Raw genomic sequence first — 22011 nt, 5'->3', positions numbered from 1 at the left:
AATTGTATATTAAAAGAATATTAGTGATCAAATACAGTATTGAACTATTGATGTTTTTTAAAACTTAAAATATTTAATGATTATTTTAATTTTTGTCCAAAACAAATGGAAGAAGTTTTTAATTTTATTTTTTAATCGGTGATGTTATTACACTTACAATTAAAAGAATTAGTCATGATATCAAATTGTGGATAATTCCAGCCAATTCTTTGGAAAATAAAACCAAATAATTGAATATATATACTTAAAACCAAAGTAGAATTACTCTTATAGTTATATTTAATTTTTTAAAATTATATGTGACTTTAAAATATAAATCAGGCATAACATATTATTTTTAAATAAAAAATCTATTACATGCTGATATAAAATGTTGAAAGTTAGAGCGGCCAAGTCCACCCTGCCTGCCAACTTTTTTTTATATTTATTGTCTAACAAACCCGTCTTTGTGTGCCTGATCATTGGATTTACTTTTGTAAATATTTCAGAAACAAGCATCTAAACAAAATGAACAATCAAAGTGTGACAAATGAACATAAACAAGCATTTAAACTAATTTTATTGAGATTAAATACGATGCATTAAATATATATATCTATATATATATATATATATATTTGTTAATTTTGTGAACAATTATTTCTACTTATGCAATTAAGTTAATGAATGCTCTTTTGATATTACCACATCCAACTTCAATTATAAAATGTTTGTTAGAATATTAAACATATTAACTCAAATATTTTCAAGAGGTTTATGCAACGACACAAGATTGATTATTTCAAGATTGGGCAACATGTTGTTGAGGCAACTATAGTTACATGAAGTAATATAGGAGAAATTGTGCTAATCCCTAGAATGACGATGAGTCCATCAAATCATACATTTCCTGTATATTTCCAAAGAAGACAATTCCTGTTGGTCATTTCATTTGCCATGACTATCAACAAGAGTCTAGGACAATTATTTTCTCATGTTGGAATTTATCTTTCTAGGTTTGTCTTCACTCATGGGCAATTATATTGGCACTATCAAGAGTAAAGAGCAAATAGGGGTTGAAGATATTAATATTTGATGATAATGGTTGTGTTACAAATAAAACCTTTAACATCGCCTACAAGGAAGTATTTCAAAGATTAGTGTAGTTCATTTGGTCCATTGCAAGACAAGATTTATTTGGTTCTATTTCTTCTAGGTGTTAAAATGTCAGTGTCATCTATTTAATCCAAATGTTTGAATAGTTTATTTGATGCCACCTATAATTGCTATAGCAATTTAACATTTCTATTGTCGAGTAGTGTTCATCCTAAATAATTTATGGTTTTGTTTTCTTGTTTTTTTGTTTTTTGTCTTTGTTGGGTGCTGGATATCCTAATCTGCGCCCAAAGAAAGCTGGAAATAAGAAGTAATAGCTAAAATTTGTTAGCTGAATTAATTGCTGGGAATTGTCCTGAATTTTGTCACATTTTTTCTTCATTGCAGAGTTACGCAAGTTGTTACTTCCAAAGTCATGCATGAATGCTGTAGCTTTTTCAAGTTCAAAAATAACACAAAATAACAAGATAATTTTTTTTATTTCATATATTTCTCAAGTAATAGGTTTGCATTTTTGGTTTTTGTTCATTCATGTTTATACCTATACTATTATACCATTTAGAGCTTCATGGCAAGATGACAATGTTGATTTACCAGTACAATGATTAACTAAAGACGGCTAATAACAATTTTGTTCCTTTTTTTCCGGTGCATAGTACGGGTAATTCACTAATTTTCGATATAATAGGAGTAGGTAAGAAAATAAAAAATTAGGAATATGAAAATAAAAATCATAAAAATAAAAATAAAGATAGTGTAAATATATTATTTTTTTCGCTGAAAATATTTTCTACAAATAACACATGTCTCGTACTGTGGCAACGTAAGCCTCTTCTCTTCCCCATGGTTTGGAATCGAGCGGCGGAGACAACAAAACGGTCGTTGTTGTTGCATTTCTAACCTTATAATCTATTTCTTTCTCTTCACCTCTTCAAACAATGAACAGGTATTCTTATTCACTTTTGAAAATTTTGATTCCTGTTCCTTTTCATTCAAATCTCTCTCTCTCTGGTTTCTTAGTGTGCCAGAATGGGAATGTTTGTGTTGTTAATGAGCTTTTGCACTTAAGTTTTTTTTTTTTTTTTTCATTTAGAAACTTTTTAGGGTCTAACTGAGTTTCTGATATGACAGAGTGATAAAGAAGAGTGTTTCAAATCTCTGTGCACTGAAAATTCCAAGGAAGTCTTTTTGTACTGAGATTGTGAAATTTGCTAGTTCCACTAGTGGAGAGCCTTCCAATGTAAGGAAATGACTGTATCTCATATCAATAATTCTGTTTTTTCTTTTTCTTTTTCTCCAGTTTGGTTTACATTTCTTTCATTTCACAATTCTAGCTTAGGATTACTCCTAATTATGAGCTGAAGTGTACATAATGGTCTTATTGGGAGAATATTATAAATCCATGAAAATGAATGGATTTGACAGAGCAAGTTGGGGATAGTTATTTTTGCAATGGAATCTTGAGAATTTAGATTCTGGCAACTTCAAAGTTTAGCAATATATAATTTGGTGAATTGGGTTTGTTTCTTGTGTTTCTAAATTGACCATTTGGCATGGATATACTGAAGATTGTAACCCTGTTGATATCACTCTACAAGTTTCTTCTCTGGCAGATTGAGGAATATTACCTTTTAATATCCAATGAAAGATGTAACCCTATTTCCTTATTTCCTTTAATAGTTTTAGGGAACAATAGCGAATAGAGAGTTATACTTATATAACTTTTTTTTATAGTGATGGATATAATTTTCTTATATAATTCTTGGTATTAGTTTTATGATGATGATCACTCTCGGCAGGCAATCTGGTTGAAATTTTAGTTTATCAGTATTCTTATGAATAATTTCATGTAATATATCTAGAGTTTAGTATTTACTAGCACAAAATTGAATTTTTCCAAGAGAACCAATTGTGATCTCGTAGAAAATGCAGATATTTTTATGTAAGTACTGTTGAGAAACAATAGGGTTTCAGCAAAGAGACTGGGAAAGATACCGAGAAGACACACTCCTTTCCTTATAAGTCATAATGAATCTACTACATAAAATGACCCTAAATATCTGTTTATACTAATACTATAACTGCATAGGGACACAAGTACTCTTTGGTTTGGGAGCACATCAAGCAGAAAAATAGAATATAGTATTTCTTAACACTCCTCCTACTCAAGCTGCAAGCTCTTGGTTCAAATAGCAAATCTGCAAACTGAAAACAAAGGACCCCAAGCTATGAAACAACTCTACCAATCTAAACAAAGTGAGGCAACTAGTACTCCCCCTGAATAACAAAAACTTTTGGTAATGCCCTTGGAAGACATCTCAAGAACTTGACACAGCTTCAGAAATCTTTGACTTTTCTCTTTATTGGTCACCTCAAATCCCAAGCTGGTCTCGACAGCACTGGACTAACCAGTAACAAATGAAGCCCCTTTCGAGTTCCCAAAGTCTTCAAATCACAACTCTGTTGACACCAAAGTAAGATCACCAAGCCATTACTCTGAGCAACAACAACAAACCAACACTCTAGGTCAAATCAATGACTACATATGACTCTTTGGGTCACAACCAGCAATGCAAATAAACTACCCTGTGCGACCACTGTATTTACTAAACCTCCTTTGAAGCCATATCTACAGGCCACAGCAAACTAAAACTAAACATCAAAGCAGGGAAGCTCACCCTCATTCCCCTGTGCAAGTTGCTGTATCTATGGGTTAAGATAGACAAGAATCGTTTGGCAATTCGCCTAGACTCCCCTGAGGAAGTTGCTTCTTGGGTTAACACAGACCACAATCATTATTAAGTTGGGCAACTAGCCCTTACTTACCCTGATCAACAAACTCTATGCGTTAACACAAACCGGAATCATTGTTAAGATGGGCAACTTGCCCTCACTACCCTGGACAACAAGCTCTGTGTTAATAAAGAGAAAGACCACAACCAAATGGAAAACTATGTGACGTGATAACACAATCCTTTTCTCTACTGATTTACGATGGATTGTAGGCTTGTAGCATATTTTTAATTCCTGGTTTTTACTTTTTCTTTTAGTATTTTAATCTTATTGCATTGATTAGGGATGATTGTGATTAATTACTCAGTGCTTAGCTTCTCTGTAATCTTTGTCCATTGTCATTACTTTTCCCATATTCTTTTTGTGTCTTTGTGCATTTTCATAATATCATTTGAAAGCTAATGATTTGCCAATGGAATAGCAAACAAAAATTGAACAATTTATATTCTTGAAAATCTGCAGGAGCATGAGAAGAAGCAGACTATTACCAAAAATATTCCACAATATGATATTGCTATTGTTGGAGGAGGCATGGTTGGCATGGCTTTAGCTTGTTTCTTAGGTAGGTAACAATCTGCTTGTGGATGGGTGTGTCTGAGTCATGTTTTGTCTAGACTGCAATATATTGTATTTTGCCCTCATAATCTATAATTCACGGGGAGAAATTGTTGTAGGTAGGTAAGCTTTAGCAAATATCTTTAGCTAATCATGTTTCACCAGAGTTTAATCTTTTGTCAGTCTGCACCTATTTATTTGGTGACTAGTAAACTGATATCTGATCCCGATCCATAAAATATTTGAGAATCTGTTTCATTATTATTACATGATTTAATCTGAATTCTGCCTGACCGGATGCTGTCCTTAGTCACTTTATATAGACTTCTAACTGGCCAGTTTGGGTGTGTTCCAAACCACGTCATGTCTCTGCTAGGGTGGTTGTGATCACCACTTTATCATTAAAATCAGACTAAGCAGTCAGTTTCTGTCATTCATTACAACAAATTATTCAAGTGTTGCTGTTTGGTCTATCTGCACTTTCAAATCATAATTAGATTTTCTTCTTGCAAGATTCGAAGTATAATTAATAAAACGAATGGTTAGGCTTGAGGATTATATCTCAATGCAGCTTAATCACCCTAAAAGTTTGGTATTTGGTTAGTCTTCATAACTTCAGTTTTATCAAAGAGAGTATTACACTATTACAACTTTTATCTATCAAATACTCAAAATTCACTTGTGATCATTTAGAATTGTGATTCATGAGGCCACCTATTAAATGTGAAAGTTGCATTTATAATTTGCATAATATTTATGAGCAATTTGGTGTTTTTATTAAGAGGGCGAGGCTGGATCAGTGGTAGAGTTGCTCCTTTGTGACTGAAAGATCATGAGTTAGAATCTAAGAAATAGTTTCTTTGCAAAAATATGCAAGGGTAAGTCTGCGTATGATGAAACCTCAATTTGATATTTCTTGAAATCAGAAATAGTTCAACAAACAATAACAAAAGCAAGACAAATTCCTACTAACAACAAGAGACACTTTAGCAATGGCTGACATAGCCTTGAAGGAAAATAAAACAGAACCTAAATGGAAAATAAACCAAGGGACTCCACAATACCCTTCCTCCCACAATTCACCACTGACTTGATTGAATTACTCTTTTCCTGCCTACTCCCCTTACGGACTCGCAACTTATATTCCCCACTCCCAACTACACCATCTCTCTTCTAACAACCTCTCCACTACAGACTCCTCCATCTATTATAACTAATTTGGCATAATTTCATTTTCTCATTGCACTATCTCAGCACATGCTAACAGACCATCCACATCAGCATTCACCAATGGATCAGCCTCATCATCTGTCATTTGCCTAGGCCCAACATTTGCATATGCTATAGGCCCAATATCAGCATCAGCAGCCTCGTCACATAGATCAGTCTTAGTCCTCTTCCTACGGCTATAAACCTTGTTCAGCACCTCACTAATGTACAAGGACCTCGTTAGTCGTGGTTTAATGAGGAGCTTTTGTGTGTGTGTGTGTGTGTGTTTGTTTTCACACTTCAACATATCTTTGTTGTTCAATTACTTATGAGAGTGAGTGAGAGAGAGGAGGAAATAGTAAAAATTAAGACATGCATACAATGAAAACAAATAGTTACCTAGTTTATGATGATGGTGCTGAAGAGTATTATTACTTATGTTGCACAATACTATTGAAGACACAAATCTGGACAATTATTTTGTTCTTTCAGCAAGTATGCCAATGACGAAGCAGTTGAGTGTTGCAATTATTGATAGCAATCCGGCTCTGGGTAGTAACTTGTGCATCAAGAAGGAAGACCCCCCTGATCCAAGAGTCAGTACAGTAACTCCTGCTTCAATATCTTTTCTCCAAGGTATGCGTTTATTAAGATTTGTTATTCACTATCTGTTTTTGGTTTTTTCTTTGGATAGAAAAGGCATAGCTTTTATTAGAGAGAAAAAGGAAGAAAGTACAACTATGTAGAGGATAGAAATATATATATATATATGTACCAAAAAAAGAAAAAAAAGAAATATATATATATATATATATATATATATATATAACATGGCCGCTGTGTCCTTCTACATGCTTGAAATGGCAACTCAGCTTAAAACAGTCCTGAATAGAACACTAAAGAGAAGCAACAAATGTTATCCTTTCCCATATAAAGTTTATGGAAAAAGATATGAGGGCATTCCACTGCCCGAATACATCAAAGAATTGTATAAACTCCACATTTCCATAAAAGAGCCTATTATTAAAAAAAGTGTTTTACTTAATACCATCCATGCATACTATTAAAGAGATATATTATAAAATCATACGTGGCATTCACCTAATAGCTTAACCTTTTGGGTTGAATTGATATTTTGTGTGGTACAAGAGTCTCCGTGATCGGGTGATCATGAGTTCGATTCTTATTGTCCCCATTTTATCAATAAATAATTAATTATGGAGTTTCTTAATGCAGGTAAGTAGATCTGTGCATTGTTCACCCTTCAAACCCATTTGAAGATGCATGTTAAAGAAATATAATATAAAACCATTAATGTGACCTTCTAACAGCTGAAACTTTTGGGTTGAATTGACGCTTTACACATACAAAAAAATCAACTATTATATATGAAAAACTAAACTCACATTTATAATTATAACTCGTGCATACTAAATAACCATCAAAGGTGCAATTAAATTACCCATTAAGCAAAACATTCAACTTTTAGCACTGAAACCGTAATTATCAAATCGTGAAAGTGGGTAGCAGTTTATGCATTGTTTTCCTAGCTCCTAAGAGATCTTAATGGCATTCCTCTTTTTCATTAATGTTAAGCGCACCCTAGTCCCAATGGCTTATTTGTACACAAACTATGTGCAACAAATATTTTTGTAAAATACATAATTCTAGCTATGTTTATCTTTACCTTTTTGTGTTTTTGGTAGATTTATTTTCTTTTGGCTTAATGCAGTTTTCACTACATCTATTCTTGATAATTCAAGTTACTCACGCAATGTAATCTCCTCTGTGGGACAATCTATCTCTTCACTTCAAGTCTATATTATTGTCAAGCTATCATGACCACAAAGATAGTGTGCCAAAGTTGTAGCACAATTTATTTGCACTGACCCTGTCTCTTTGCATGTACTTGTTTACTTTGCATAAAATGAAAGTAATAAGTAGTCATGAGACCAAGGTTGGTGAGTGCCATTGCTTCAACATGTTCACATTTTTCTTTTATTGAGTTTAGATTGTTTAGTCCTTGCTTAGGTGACATGAATAAAATTGGACCATCAAAGGTAATAGAACTTGTGCTTGTACGGTAGGGATGGAAGCAAATTTATTGCATAGTGGCTTTGACTCTTAATACTTGGTCTATTTCCAGATGCTGGTGCTTGGAAATATGTTGAGCAAAATAGACATGCTTATTTCAATAAAATGCAGGTATTTTTTTTTTCTCCTCCATTCACTAAAGTATTTTGTTTTCATAAATAGCTCAATGATGGATATGAGTTCCGAAGTGCAAAGTTGTTGAGAGCTTAACAAATTAGGGAAATTGAATTGAATGTTGTGCATACGCACACTATTCCTTCTTATGTGTATCACTTGTATGATTATGTTAAGAACCTTGAGGTCACCACCCCAAAAGCTAGCTCAAAGGGTGGGAGTGCCCAATGCCTTATAAAGGCCACATTAGTTGCCCACACAATCAATGTGGGACTCTCAACACGCCCCCTCACACGACAGGGGGAGTTAATGTGTCAGATAATGGAGATCCTCCCGGGAAATGGGGAAAGTTTTACAGCAGGCGAGAATCACCTCAGGAGCTTCTAGACTGCCAGGATTCTGACTCGAGTCTTAGTTCCAGCAACACTGATACAGCCAATCTAGATGTGCCTATTGCTCTCCGGAAAGGTACTAGATCTTGTACTGCTCATCCTATTTCTCATCATATCACATATGAAAAGTTGTCCCCAGGTTTTCGTGCTTTCAACACCATGTTAGACAGTACAAAAATACCAAAAAATATCCAAGAAGCACTTGATGATCCAAAATGGAGGAATGCAGTCTTTGAAGAAATGGATGCACTCAACAAAAATGGAACTTGGGAGTCTGTAGCATTACCCAGAGGAAAGAAAACAGTAGGTTGCAAGTGGGTGTTCACAATAAAGTTTAATGCAGATAACAGTATCAACAAGTATAAGGCCAGACTGGTTGCTAAGGGATTCACTCAAACTCATGGGATAGACTATCAAGAGACATTTGCCCCTGTTGCCAAGCTTAACACTATCCGAGTTCTTTTATCACTTGCTGCAAATCTTGGTTGGCCCTTGCAACAATTAGATGTAAAGAATGCTTTCTTGAATCGTGATCTACATGAAGAAGTTTATATGGATCCACCACCTGGTTTTGAAAAAGGAGACGATTTAGTATCCAAGTTGAAAAAGTCTCTCTATGGTCTTAAACAATCTCCTAAAGAGTGGTTCGAGAAGTTTACTCAAGCTGTTAAGGGAAGAGGATTCCTCCAAGCTCAGATTGATCACACTTTATTTTTAAAACACTCTAATAGTGGTAAAATTGCTATTCTCATTGTTTATGTTGATGACATAATTGTCACAGGTAATGATTGTGAGGAGATAAGCTCTTTGAAGAAATGTTTAGCTAATCAGTTTGAACTGAAAGATCTTGGATCTCTCAAATATTTCCTAGGCATGGAAGTTGCTCGAAGTAAGGCAGGAATTTCTTTAACTCAGAAGAAATATATTCTAGACCTGTTACAAGAAACAGGAATGCTTGGGTGCAAGCCAGCAGAGACTCCAGTTGAACCCAATATTAAATTGGGAACCGAAGATAGGAAAGAAGTTGACAAAGAGCAGTATCAGAGATTGGTGGGGAAGTTGAACTACTTATCTCACACTCGGCCTGATATTGCATTTGCAGTTAGCATGGTTAGTCAATTCATGCATTCTCCTAAGGAAAAACACCTGAGTGCAGTTTATAGAATTCTGAAGTACCTCAAAAACACCCCTGGTCAAGGATTGTTCTTTAAAAGGGGACACAAGAGGATGATTGAAATATTTACAGATGCAGATTGGGCTGGCTCTGCATTGGACCGAAGATCCACTTCAGGATATTGCACCTATATTTGGGGAAATCTTGTGACCTGGAGAAGTAAGAAACAAACAGTTGTTGCCCGGAGCAGTGCAGAAGCAGAATTTTGGGCTCTAGCCCATGGTATTTGTGAAGGAATTTGGTTAAGAAGACTCCTTGAGGAATTGAAGATCTCTTTTTCCTTACCTGTCAGAGTGTATTGTGATAATAAGGCTGCTGTCAGTATTGCTCAAAATCCAGTTCACCATGACAGAACAAAACATGTGGAGGTTGATCGCCACTTTAATAAAGAAAAAATAGATGATGGAAGTGTCTGTATGGTGTATATTCCTACCAAAGAGCAGATTGCAGATATTCTCACTAAGGGCCTACACCGGCCAGCCTTTGAAGACTTGATTGGCAAGTTGGGAATGATCAACATTTACCTCCCAACTTGAGGGGGAGTGTAGAAAATCGGAATTCAAATTCAAATATTTTTCTGTTTTTATTTCCTATTAATTAGGAATAATTAAGATTAATTAGGATTGATTGTTTTTTATTTCCTATTAATTAGGATTAATTAGAATTAATTGTGATTAGGTTTAGTGAGTCATTCATATGATTGTGATGAGGTTTGGTGAGTCATAGCTGAGTCATGCTTAGCTATTTTTTCTTGTATAAATACTCCTCATTCCTCATGTAATTATTCAATATCGATATACTGAAAACCTTTTTCAATAAAATATTAGAAATTATCAGATCAAACGTTCTCTTTGACCACGTTTAATTTGTAATTCAAAATTTCTTGAATTCTTTTTCTCTCTGCAGGTTTGGGATTATACTGGTTTGGGATATGCTAGATATGACGCAAGAGATGTAGATAAAGACTTTCTAGGGTTAGTGTGAACTTATGATATAGTGAAGTAAACCTCTTTGCAAAACCGCTATCTCATTACTAATTGCAAAAACTTGATCACTCAGGTGTGTAGCAGAGAATAAAGTGCTCCATAGTGCCTTATTGTCATGCATAAAGGTATAAATTCATATTGTCTGTGTGATATGCATTATTTAATTACATGGCTAGTAATTTTATGTGAAGCATTTAGCTGCTTGGACAATGTTCCTAGTTCGAGGTTCTCTATGTTATTCATAATTGGAAGCTTTTAGATTCCTCATGCTCATATTCTTTAATCATCTTTTCTCCTAACACATTCTTTTGCAAAAGATGACCCTTTTTTCCGCTTGTATAAAAATTGACTTCATTAACTAGAAAGTAGAAAGTCTCGTCTTTTCATATTCTGTATCCTGTGACAATGTGCTAAAATACTCTTTGAATAGGAAGCTTGCTAATTCTAGTGTAAAATGTGAACTAGATGCAATTCTCTCCTATCCTTGGATGTTCTAGAAATATTATGTAATTTTGCTGGTTGCCATTTATGTTTTAAAGTCAGGACCATTAAGTCACTAAATCTAACTATGTTTTGGCTGTTTCCAAGGTTTTTCCATTAAGTATCTATTAGTAGAATTTGTTATGCTAGGGCATGATACATTACATTGAGAACTACAAACATCTTGGCAGGATTCTGATTTCAAGAAAGCAATCTATCCGTTGAGGTTAATTTCAATGACTTTGAATCCAAGATCTATGTCTTTGGTGGGGAATACAGCATCCAAAGAACCATCATCTGCTCAAGGTCATAGTGCAAAGCTCGAACTTAGTGATGGCAGTAGCATATATGCAAAGTTGGTGGTAATTTAAACTTTGCTTATGAATGTGTCATGTTGCAATGCTACAAATAGCAACAAAATTATGCTAATTTACATTCTGGGGGCCAATTAGCAACTACCTGATTGTTTATTTAATATACAACAATTGGTGTTGAATCACATAGATGCTTGTTTTGAAGGTTGGGGCTGATGGAGGAAAATCACGTGTTAGGGATTTAGCAGGATTCAAAACAACTGGTTGGAATTACTCTCAGAATGCAATCATCTGCACAGTCGAGCATACTTCTGAAAACCGATGTGCATGGCAACGTTTTCTCCCTACAGGTCCAATTGCACTTTTACCTATGGGTGATAAGTTCAGCAATATTGTTTGGACCATGAGCCCAACTGAGTCAAACAACCGCAAATCAATTACCGAGGAAGATTTTTTGAAGGATGTGAATTCTGCTTTAGATTATGGATATGGACCTCATCCTACATCAAGTTTATTAGGAACCCGAGACATGTTCTCATGGTTTAAAATGGATGCAACATTATCAGCTAATGAATTCTTTGAAGTTCCTCCAAAAGTAATAAGGTTGGCATCTGAAAGAATGGTGTTTCCTTTGTCTTTAAGGCATGCCAATTCCTATGCATCAAAACGTGTGGTTCTTATTGGAGATGCAGCCCACACTGTCCATCCTCTTGCTGGTCAAGGAGTTAATTTGGGTTTTGGAGATGCATTTTCTCTTTCAAGAGTTATTGCAGAGGGAATTGCTTTGGGCACCGATATTGGAGAGGTATGCTATGTTTCCAACGTTTTTTGTTTGTTTTTTTTTTTTTTTTCTTAATTACTAAATTTACATGATACACTGAACCTAGACATAATTCACTTTTCTAACATGTTAGGGTTGAGATGTGGAAGTTCTTTGGTTTTGAAGTTTTTGTACTCCTCTCTCTCTCTCTCTCTCTCTCTCTCTCTCTCTCTCTCACCGTGTAAAAGATAAATAGGGAAAGGGATGTTTGGGACAATTGGGTTAACCCACTAAATCTCTTAATATGTTTAAGAGTTCAGCTGTTCATTCATTGGTATTTTGTTCTAATTAAGTATTCATAGCAGTGCAATTGAAGTGCAACCTCAGCAGTTAATATCCCTAAATTCACCAAAAATTGTTCTGTAATATGCAGTGGTGCTTTATGTGAATCACAGGTCCTCTAATGGTGTTTCTCTCAAACACTTAAAACACACAAGGAGTTCTCTGAATATACCTCTTTGTATATCTTTTAATATTCAAGCCTTACATACAAATGATTTACATGGTACTATTTAAAAGCAATAGCAAATAACTAGAAATACTAATGACTAACTTAGGAAATCTAAACACATTAATTGTCCACTAACAAATTCCTAAGGGACACACCTCTTCACCAAAAAAAACCTTTCATTTTCTATTTTCTTTTATTCAAATAAAGTTTAAAACCCAACAAAACTCCTCCTTAAACTTTAATATCTCTACCATCCTTCATTCCCATCTTCTTCTTGCAATTTTCAAACAACAACGTCGGCAGGGGCTTTGTAAAAATATCTCCAATTTGATCTCGGCTTGCAACATGAGTGAGCTCCACTTTTCCTTCTTTGACTTGATCTCGGATGAAATGAAACCTGACATCAATATGCTTACTCCTCTCATGATTGACCGGGTTCTTTGCTAACTCGATTGCAGACTTGTTGTCAACTCGGATTTCGGTTGCGCCGACTTGCCCTTGCTCCAGCTTGCTTAGTAAATTCCTTAGCCATATTGCATGGCAAACACACCAAGATGCCGCAACATACTCGGCTTCACATGTAGACAGGGTCACAATGGGTTCCTTCTTTGACACCCACGTGAAAGCCGTGTTTCCCATGAAAAACACATAGCCAGCCGTGCTCTTTCTATCATCAACATCTCTGCACCAATCACTGTCTGAATAACCCGTCAACTTGTATTTGTCCGACTTCGAGTAATGAAGTCCTTGTGAGATTGTTCCCTTCACATATCTCAGAATTCTCTTAGCCGCCTTCCAGTGAGTGTACCCCAGGTCTTCCATAAATCGACTTATGATCCCAACACTCAGACACAGATCCGGCCTCATACACGTCAAGTACCTCAAACTTCCAACTAGACTCCGGTAGTAACTCGGATCAACTCTCTCTCCTCCATCATACTTCGAAAGTTTCAAACCGGGTTCCATTGGCGTTGAAACCGGGTTGCAGTCTGTCATTTTAAACTTCTCTAAAATTCCTTTTGCATAGGCTTCCTGAGAGACGAAGATCCCGGATTTGTCTTGTCTGACCTCCAGACCAAGAAAATACCTCATCAGACCGAGATCCGTCATCTCGAATTCTTCCGTCATTTTCTTCTTGAAGTCTTTTATCATTCTTTCATCATTACCCAGAAAAATTAAGTCATCAACATATAAGGCAACAAGTAAAATTTTACCTTCCTTCTTCTTTACATAGAGAGCATGTTCATATGGACACTGCTCAAATCCATCCTTTTTGAAGTAATTGTCAATTCTTGTGTTCCAGGCTCTTGGGGCCTGCTTCAACCCATACAAGGCTTTCTTCAGTCTCAACACTTTTCTTTCTTGTCCGGCTTTCATGAATCCCGGAGGTTGTTCCAGATACACCTCCTCTTCGAGTACTCCATTTAAGAATGCCGACTTCACATCCATCTGATAGATCGGCCATCCGAATTGGGCTGCTTGAGAGATCAACAGCCTGATTGTCTCCATTCTTGCTACGGGTGCGAACACCTCGTCATAATCAATGCCAGCCTTCTGCCTATACCCTTTCGCCACTAGCCGGGCTTTGTATCTTTCGATCTCCCCCTTATCGTTCATTTTCTTCTTGTAGACCCATTTCACACCAATGGGCCGACTTCCTCTGGGCAGCTCGGCTAACTCCCACGTCTTGTTCTTTTCTATCGCCTTTATTTCCTCCTCCATGGCTGATTGCCATTTCTCATCTCGGATTGCTTCTTCAAAGCTTACTTCTTCAGAATCTGCCAACAGACATACCAAGTGTGCTTCACTGGTGGAATCATACAAATCTTGTAGACTCCTCAATCTCGGTTGTCTCTGCTCTTCATCACTATCTGAGTCATTCGGATTCTCAGGAATCCGGGTCGAAGGTTGTCCGACCTCAATTGATTTTAGTCCGGGTTCCATATTGACCCCGGATGGACTACTCCAGTCCCATCCATCTTCCTCATTCACTTTTACAACTCGACTCACCAACACCTTTTTATTGACGGGGTCCAGCAACTTGTACCCCTTCGTCTTCTCATCATAGCCAATAAGCACATACTTCTTACTTTTATCTTCTAGCTTTGTCCTCAATTGATCTGGTATGTGTGCATACGCAACACTACCAAAAATCTTGAAATGAGCCACTGATGGCTTTAGACCACTCCATGCTTCTTGTGGAGTTCTATCATTCACACTTGAGTGCGGACATCGGTTTTGCACGTACACGGCACATTGCACGGCTTCTCCCCATAACTCCTTTGGCATGTTCTTCGTTTTTAGCATAGATCGAACCATATCCAGGATAGTCCGGTTCTTTCTCTCAGCTACTCCATTTTGCTGGGGCGAGTACGGAGAGGTCAGGAACCGCCTTATCCCATGTTCTTCACAATACTTCTTGAAAGCTGTTGACACGTACTCCCCACCTCGGTCTGAGCGGACCGACTTGATGTATCTTCCAGTACCATTCTCTATCATTGTTTTAAAACTCCTGAATGCCTCTAGCACCTCAGATTTTTCCTTCAAAAAATATACCCAAGTCTTTCGACTAAAGTCATCAATAAAAGTTACAAAATATTTCTTACCACTGAAGGACCCCGGAGTAATGGGTCCACACAGGTCGGTATGTATCAACTCCAGAGGCTGCCTAGCTCGGTATCTTGCCATCCTTTGGAACGGGCTTCTCGCATGTTTTCCCAATACGCAGTCCTCGCAAAATCTTCCTTCAGAATTAATCTTCGGTAGTCCCACTACCATGTCCTTCTTCATCATCTCGGTCAGACCACCATAATGAAGGTGTCCAAACCGTCTATGCCACAAGTCCATCTTATCTTCTACCCCGGCTTGCAGACAGCCGACCTCCATGCTCCTTAGACTCAGCTTGTACATTCTGTTCTTTTCCATCTGAACTCGGACTATCAGACGCCCTTGTTTATCTTTCAACAGTAGAACTCGGTCTGTCATTAGAACCGAGTAACCCTTCTCCATCAGCTGTCCAATGCTTAATATGTTACTTTTGAGCTCGGGCACGTAATACACGTCCCGGATTGTACCAACTCGTCCATCCTTTTGCAAGAAACAGATCGTACCTCGGCCCTTTACTTCAATTTTGGACGCGTCTCCAAAAGAGACATGTCCGGCTTCCACCGTCTTCAACTCCTTAAACAAGTGTTTGTAACCACACATGTGATTACTGGCACTGGTATCCAAATACCACTCCGTCTCATTCTTTGAAGTGGTTTCACCATGGGCTAGCATAAGAACTCCTCCATCTCCTTCTACAGCGAGGTTTGAAGCCTCGTCAATTCTTCTTTCATCTCGACAATCCTTAGCGAAATGCCCAACTCGGCCACAGTTGTAACATTTGTCCAAGTTGCAATCTCTTGAGTAATGGCCATACTTGCCACACTTGTAACATTCCACATTTGTTTGATTTGACCACCGGCCTCTTCCACCTCGGCCACGTCCTCTTCCTCTCTGACTCGACTCAGCTCTTTCTTCATTTCTCACCTCATGACCTCGGCCACGACCACCACGGCCATTTCCACGTCCTGCTCGTCCACGACCTCTACCTCGGACATTTTGAGAATAGAACGCCTTCTCATCTTTAATGTTTGCTTTTGTCTGGAGTGATTGCTCCAGCGACTCCTCCTTTTTCTTCTTCTTGCGCTGCTCATGCGCCTCAAGGGAACCTGCTAGCTCTTCAACAGAAAGCGTAGCCAAGTCCTTCGACTCCTCAATTGCACATACCACATTTTCGAAGTCGTCGGTCAGCGACCTTAGAATCTTCTCAACAACTCTAGTCTCAGATATCTGCTCACCATTCTGCTTTAACTGATTCACCACGGCTTGAACTCGGGTGATGAACTCGGATACACCCTCTGAATCTTCCATCTTCATGCCTTCCAACTCGCCACGTAGAGTTTGAAGTCGGACCTGCTTTACTCGGTCAGCACCTTTATAGACATTTTCCAAGATGTCCCATGCTTCCTTAGACGTCGTTGCTCCTGCTATCTTCTCAAATCCGGACTCGTCTACAGCTCGGAAAAGCGTGTATAAGGCCGACTTGTCCTTCGCACGCGTCTCTTTCAACGCCTTGGTTTGAGCTGCTGTAAATCCTGCAGTGGTTGCAGGTTCAGCAAAACCGTCCTGAACAACATCCCAAGCATCCTGGGATCCGAGCAACGCCTTCATCTAGATACTCCAATTCACGTAATTCGCCTTTGTCAGGCGAGGCAACGACATACTGGAAGTGCTCACACTCTACATAACTCAAGTTTTGATACCAATTTGTGAATCACAGGTCCTCTAATGGTGTTTCTCTCAAACACTTAAAACACACAAGGAGTTCTCTGAATATACCTCTTTGTATATCTTTTAATATTCAAGTCTTACATACAAATGATTTACATGGTACTATTTAAAAGCAATAGCAAATAACTAGAAATACTAATGACTAACTTAGGAAATCTAAACACATTAATTGTCCACCAACAAATTCCCAAGGGACACCTCTTCACCAAAAAAAACCTTTCATTTTCTATTTTCTTTTATTCAAATAAAGTTTAAAACCCAACACTTTGGCTGAGGGACGTGGAATTCTAGAGACTTCCGTGCTTTTGTCAAGTGTTATGCGGTCAAACTGTTTGGATGGCCTTTTTTTGGTCCAAGAAGTTGCTTTTTTAACGGGGGAAAAAATGCTTCTGTTTATTATGTATTTGGATGTCAACTTTAAAAAAATTAAGGTGGTGTTTGGTTGGGAGCTTTTCAACGGATATCTATCTTTCTCAAGTATGGCTTTTAGAAACACCATGTTTGTTTCAACGTTTTTCACCAAAAATCCATCTATCCAATTTGTCTGGATTTATGAGAAACATAGATATCCGCACTGTTTAGAAACCCAATTTGAAGGTGGGATTTTTCGGAAAACCGGTTATCTGGCTTTTAATGCACTGTTGATTTCATAAAGTTACCTAATTTTCCCAGTAAAGTTTTTCCCCACCAAACAACTTTTTTTTACATTTTTCTACCTATCTCACTTTATCTATCTTTCCAATCATTTCTCTATCTATCTCATTTCCCTACTATTCCAAAAAAATTTCCTGAAGCAAACGCCCCCTAAAAGTCACAAATAAAGCCAAAACATTCCTTTTTTAAGCCAACATTCCTGGCATCTAAAATAGTCAAAATATTGCTTTTTAGCTTAAAGTGTTTTTCAAAAATAATGCATTCAAATGCAATATAGCTCTGACTTTTGAAAAAAAGCAATGCATAGATAATCTTTTTTTCAAACGGCCCTTAATGTTTTATGCACCTGCTCGCTTGGTCAATGAATTTTATTGGTGTTTTAGGTATTTTTATCTTTTACGCAGTGAACGTGTTGGATCAGATAGAAAATTGAGCCAAAAAGATTATACAAGCCTATAAGTGCATAAGTCAAGTATCTTGACTTTGGTACTCTTTCTAAGTGCATGTTGACATAGAAAAAATCAATGGTAATGATTTTATAACTTCTTATCCCATTATTTTTTCTCTCCTATCCCTTATCAGCATTGATTCATCCTTGTATGGTTAGAATCCTCCCACATGATATGGTCATGTTAAATAAATAGAATCCACTCTTATTTCATCTAGTAGGCTATATATCTGCTTCATGAGGCATGGTCATCTGAGTGCTTTGATATATTATCCATACATGTAGGGGTAGCTTTTCTTCGCCTTCAGTATTGAATCTCTTTACTAAATTTCCCTTCTTTTCCAAGACAATATGTATGCGAGGAACTTTTGGAAAATAGCAAGTACATTCACATAAAAGTGATACAATTCTATCTTCGTTGTTTATGCTGCTCTGCAGGTAAATTTGTTAAAGAAGTATGAAGCAGAGAGGAAACCAGCAAATATTATGATGATGGCTTTCCTTGATGGCTTCCAAAAAGCTTATTCTGTTGATTTTGGACCTTTAAATTTTCTGCGATCTGCAGCCTTTCATGGAGCAAACTATATATCACCACTCAAGAAAAGTATCATTTCCTATGCTTCAGGGGAGCATAAATTGCCCATCTTCTTGTGAATAGAGAAATGACGTTTAGTTAAAGTCATAGACTAACTTCATGTTGAACATGGTCAATCCTTTATTGTGTTACTACCATACAGTGGTCAAAATAAGTTTTAGCCAATGGTTCAACAACCCCAAAGTTTTTATTTTTATTTTTCTTGAGTGGAGGCCAAAGTGAAATAAATTGGTGCCATGTTTATTCTCTTTACACCTACAAAATTGGTCTGTGCAACAATGGATGGAAATTGGTAGTCTTGCATCTTACTCGGCCTTATACGCTGTGGTGAATCTCATTTTTCATAGATTGTTTGCCGGATTTTTCATTGGGTACAGTAAGTTTTTTTTTTTTTTTTTTTTAATACAGGGTACAGTAAGTTTTTTAACTCAAGCAAACGGAGGATAAACACCAAACCCTTCTATTTTTGCTGATCAACATTTGATAGGAAAAAAAATAAAAAAATAAAAGAAAAAACATTTCAAGTGTTGGGGCCATTGTTGTAAAAATCTCGATTTATCACTACAATTTTACGTTTTTACAATTTTTTTTCACCAAAATGATTTTACTAATATTCTAAAAGCTTTTACGTTTTTACGATTTTTTTTACATTACCATTTTTTTTACATTACGATTTTATATTTTACGATTTTTTAATTTCCTTCCGATTTTATTTAAGATCTCGATTTTAACAACATTGGTCGGGGCATTAGCTATTGGAAATATGGTGGGTAACATGTTCACAAAAGAGAGGTCTAAATGGGTTAGGTCGGGTTAAATTTTGGTCTAAATATATATAAAATATTTTTAGCGTGACATAATCTATTAGCTTAATGTAGATTATATACACTTGGCTTAGACTATATTTAAATATCAAAAGGTATGATCTATTACTACAAGTCTATTTAAGTCTATCAAGTCTTCAATAATAATCAAATATATATATATATATATATATATATATAATAATTATTTTATTTTATTTAATTAAAATAAATAATACGATATAGATTAGTTTGTAAACTAGTAGGTCAAGTTTTGTAAGTTTTAAACAAACTTATTTTAAGGTCGAGGACTATTTAATTTTAAATATATTATTATAAACATTGGCCTGACATAGGTATGGAAAGCGCCTAATAGATTATTTAACCTATTTACATCTCTAGACTTGTAGTATTTATATTATAATTTACATGGCTTTTGTGAATAGAGTAACAGCCCTAGCAGAGATAACATGACCCAAAAATTGCACCTCAGATAACCAGAATTCACATTTAGACGGTTTCGCATACAACTTTTTATCCTTTAATATCTGCAACACAATCCTCAGATGTCCTGTATGCTCCTCCTCACTCTTAGAATATATCAAAATGTCATCAATGAACACAATTACAAACAAGTCCAAATACGGTTTAAAGATGCAATTAATATAATCCATGAACATCGCCGGGGCATTAGTAAGCCCAAAAGGAATCACCTGGTACTCATAGTGTCCGTATCTAGAACGGAATGCCGTGTTAGGCACATCCTCCGGTTTAATCCAAATCTGATGGTATCCAGACCGGAGATCAATCTTAGAAAACACACAGGCACCCCTCAACTGATCCAACAAGTCATCAATACGCGGCAATGGGTACCTGTTCTTAACCGTAACTTTATTCAATTGCCGGTAGTCAGTACACAATCTCATGCTTCCATCCTTCTTTTTCACGAATATTACTGTTGCCTCCCATGGGGACACACTCGGTCTAATAAAATCCTTTGCAGACAGCTCCTCAATATGTTTCTTCAACTCAGCCAACTCCAGCAGAGACATCCGGTATGGAGCCAAAAAAATAGGCCCCACACCAGGAAACAATTTAATTGAGAACTCAATCTCTCTCTCAGGTGGAAATTTCGGTATCTCATCAGGGAATACATCCACAAACTCATTAACCACCGAAATAGTAGAAATCTCAATCTCCTTACCACCCACCAATCCACCCAAGAAAATATAACCCTGATCCCCGGCCTTCAAGGCTTTAACAGCTTGACACATAGACAGAAAAGGAGAGGGACCCACTGAGGGCCTCTCATGTGCTAGTATCAACCTCTTCCCGCAACAATCAATCATTGCGCAGTTTTGAGATAGCCAATCCATACCCAAAATCAAATTAACAGAGGCCAGAGGCAAGATAATCAAATCCATAGTGTAACCCCTGCCTTCGTAGATAAACCCAACCTCTTTACAAATAAAGGAGGAATCACTAACCTCTCCTGTAGCAGTAGTAATACGCATAGGGGGAAACATCTGTGATACTCTTAACCCCAATCCTTTTGCAACATATTCAGCCACGAAACGAATGCGTCGCCCCCAAATCAAATAAAACAGACAATTCAATATTTGAAATAAAAATTGTACCTTTAACCAGATTAGGTGCCTTCTCTGTTTGTTGCACATTGGTAGTATAGACACGCCCAACCGTAGGGACAGATGGCAAGGCTTGCTGATTCGCAGCCTGCCCAATATTACTGTAACAATTGTTGGCATAATGCCCAACCTTACCACATTTAAAACAAGCATTTTGAACCGTAGTACAAGGGCCCTGATGAAACCTCTTACACTTATCACATCGAGAATTAGAATTCCTGTCATTAAATCTGCTCCTCTGACCACCACCCCTCTTGAACTGCCCCGGAGGCTGCCTTACCTACAACCCCCTACCTCTATTATTATTCCGATGGTAGCCACCTCTGTTATTATTACCTGGAGGACCAGATGTCCTCGAAGAACTAGACTTCGGATACCTGTTATAAACATTTTCAACCCGTTTGCACTGGGTCACTAACTCAGCAAAATTCCTCACGGCAGTATTGGACATCCTCTTAGCAATTTTCTCATTCAAACCTCTCTGAAACTTAGCAGACAGAAACTCAGGAGTCGGCAGCACACCCCCATAATTTGCAAACTTCACTAACTCATTGAACTTCGCCACATAGGCATCAACAGTCATGGTACCCTGTACCAATTTCTCAAACTCACCCTGTTTCGCTTGCCGAACATCTCGGGGAAAATACTCCTCATGAAACAATCGCTCAAACAAAGCCCATGTCAGTTCTTCCCCCTGAATAGTAAAAGGGCGAGATGCATTGTACCACCACTCGTGGGCATCCCCCTTAAGCATGTAGACAGAATACAATAATCTCTGGGGATCATGACACCCCATAACCTGGAATATTTTCTCCATGCCCATAAACCAGGTAGTCACAACCTTCGGGTCCCTTGACCCCTGAAATGCGGGTGGTTTATGCTTTCTGAAAGAAATGAGCCTCTGCTCATCATACCAACAAATACTTTCTCAGCAACCCCAGACGACTGAGCAACAACAGAAGGATCCACAGAAGGCTCTGGGATATAAGTAGGATCAGTAGTGTGGTGACTAGCCTCACCAGACTGACGACTAGCACCACTCCCCTGCTGGTG

At 37.1% G+C, this 22011-nt stretch overlaps 1 protein-coding gene across 1 annotated transcript; it reads left to right on the top strand.

The window, feature by feature from the left end:
* The first annotated feature begins 2099 nt into the window (after positions 1-2099).
* Positions 2100-18819, top strand: LOC133301237 (uncharacterized). The gene is made up of 10 exons (XM_061500855.1): positions 2100-2138; positions 2227-2335; positions 4351-4450; positions 6145-6288; positions 7799-7857; positions 10333-10400; positions 10486-10537; positions 11084-11254; positions 11412-12011; positions 18353-18819. The coding sequence occupies exons 1-10, from the start codon at positions 2125-2127 to the stop codon at positions 18566-18568; spliced, it is 1533 nt and encodes a 510-aa protein (XP_061356839.1). The 5' UTR covers positions 2100-2124; the 3' UTR covers positions 18569-18819.
* The last annotated feature ends 3192 nt before the right edge of the window (positions 18820-22011 follow it).

Source organism: Gastrolobium bilobum, unplaced genomic scaffold (assembly GCF_033153095.1).
Source record: "Gastrolobium bilobum isolate Gb01-03AN ecotype WA unplaced genomic scaffold, APGP_CSIRO_Gbil_v1 utg10255, whole genome shotgun sequence".
NCBI classification, from domain to species: domain Eukaryota; kingdom Viridiplantae; phylum Streptophyta; class Magnoliopsida; order Fabales; family Fabaceae; genus Gastrolobium; species Gastrolobium bilobum.
Note: the sequence above shows the minus strand (reverse complement) of the source record. Positions and strands in the feature narration are given on the sequence as shown.

Bases quoted from the DNA above. Each gene is read 5' to 3' on its own strand.
- LOC133301237 (XM_061500855.1), top strand. The intron at 2,336-4,350 runs GTAAGGAAATGA...GAAAATCTGCAG, and splicing joins CTAGTGGAGAGCCTTCCAAT to GAGCATGAGAAGAAGCAGAC. The intron at 6,289-7,798 runs GTATGCGTTTAT...GTCTATTTCCAG, and splicing joins TTCAATATCTTTTCTCCAAG to ATGCTGGTGCTTGGAAATAT.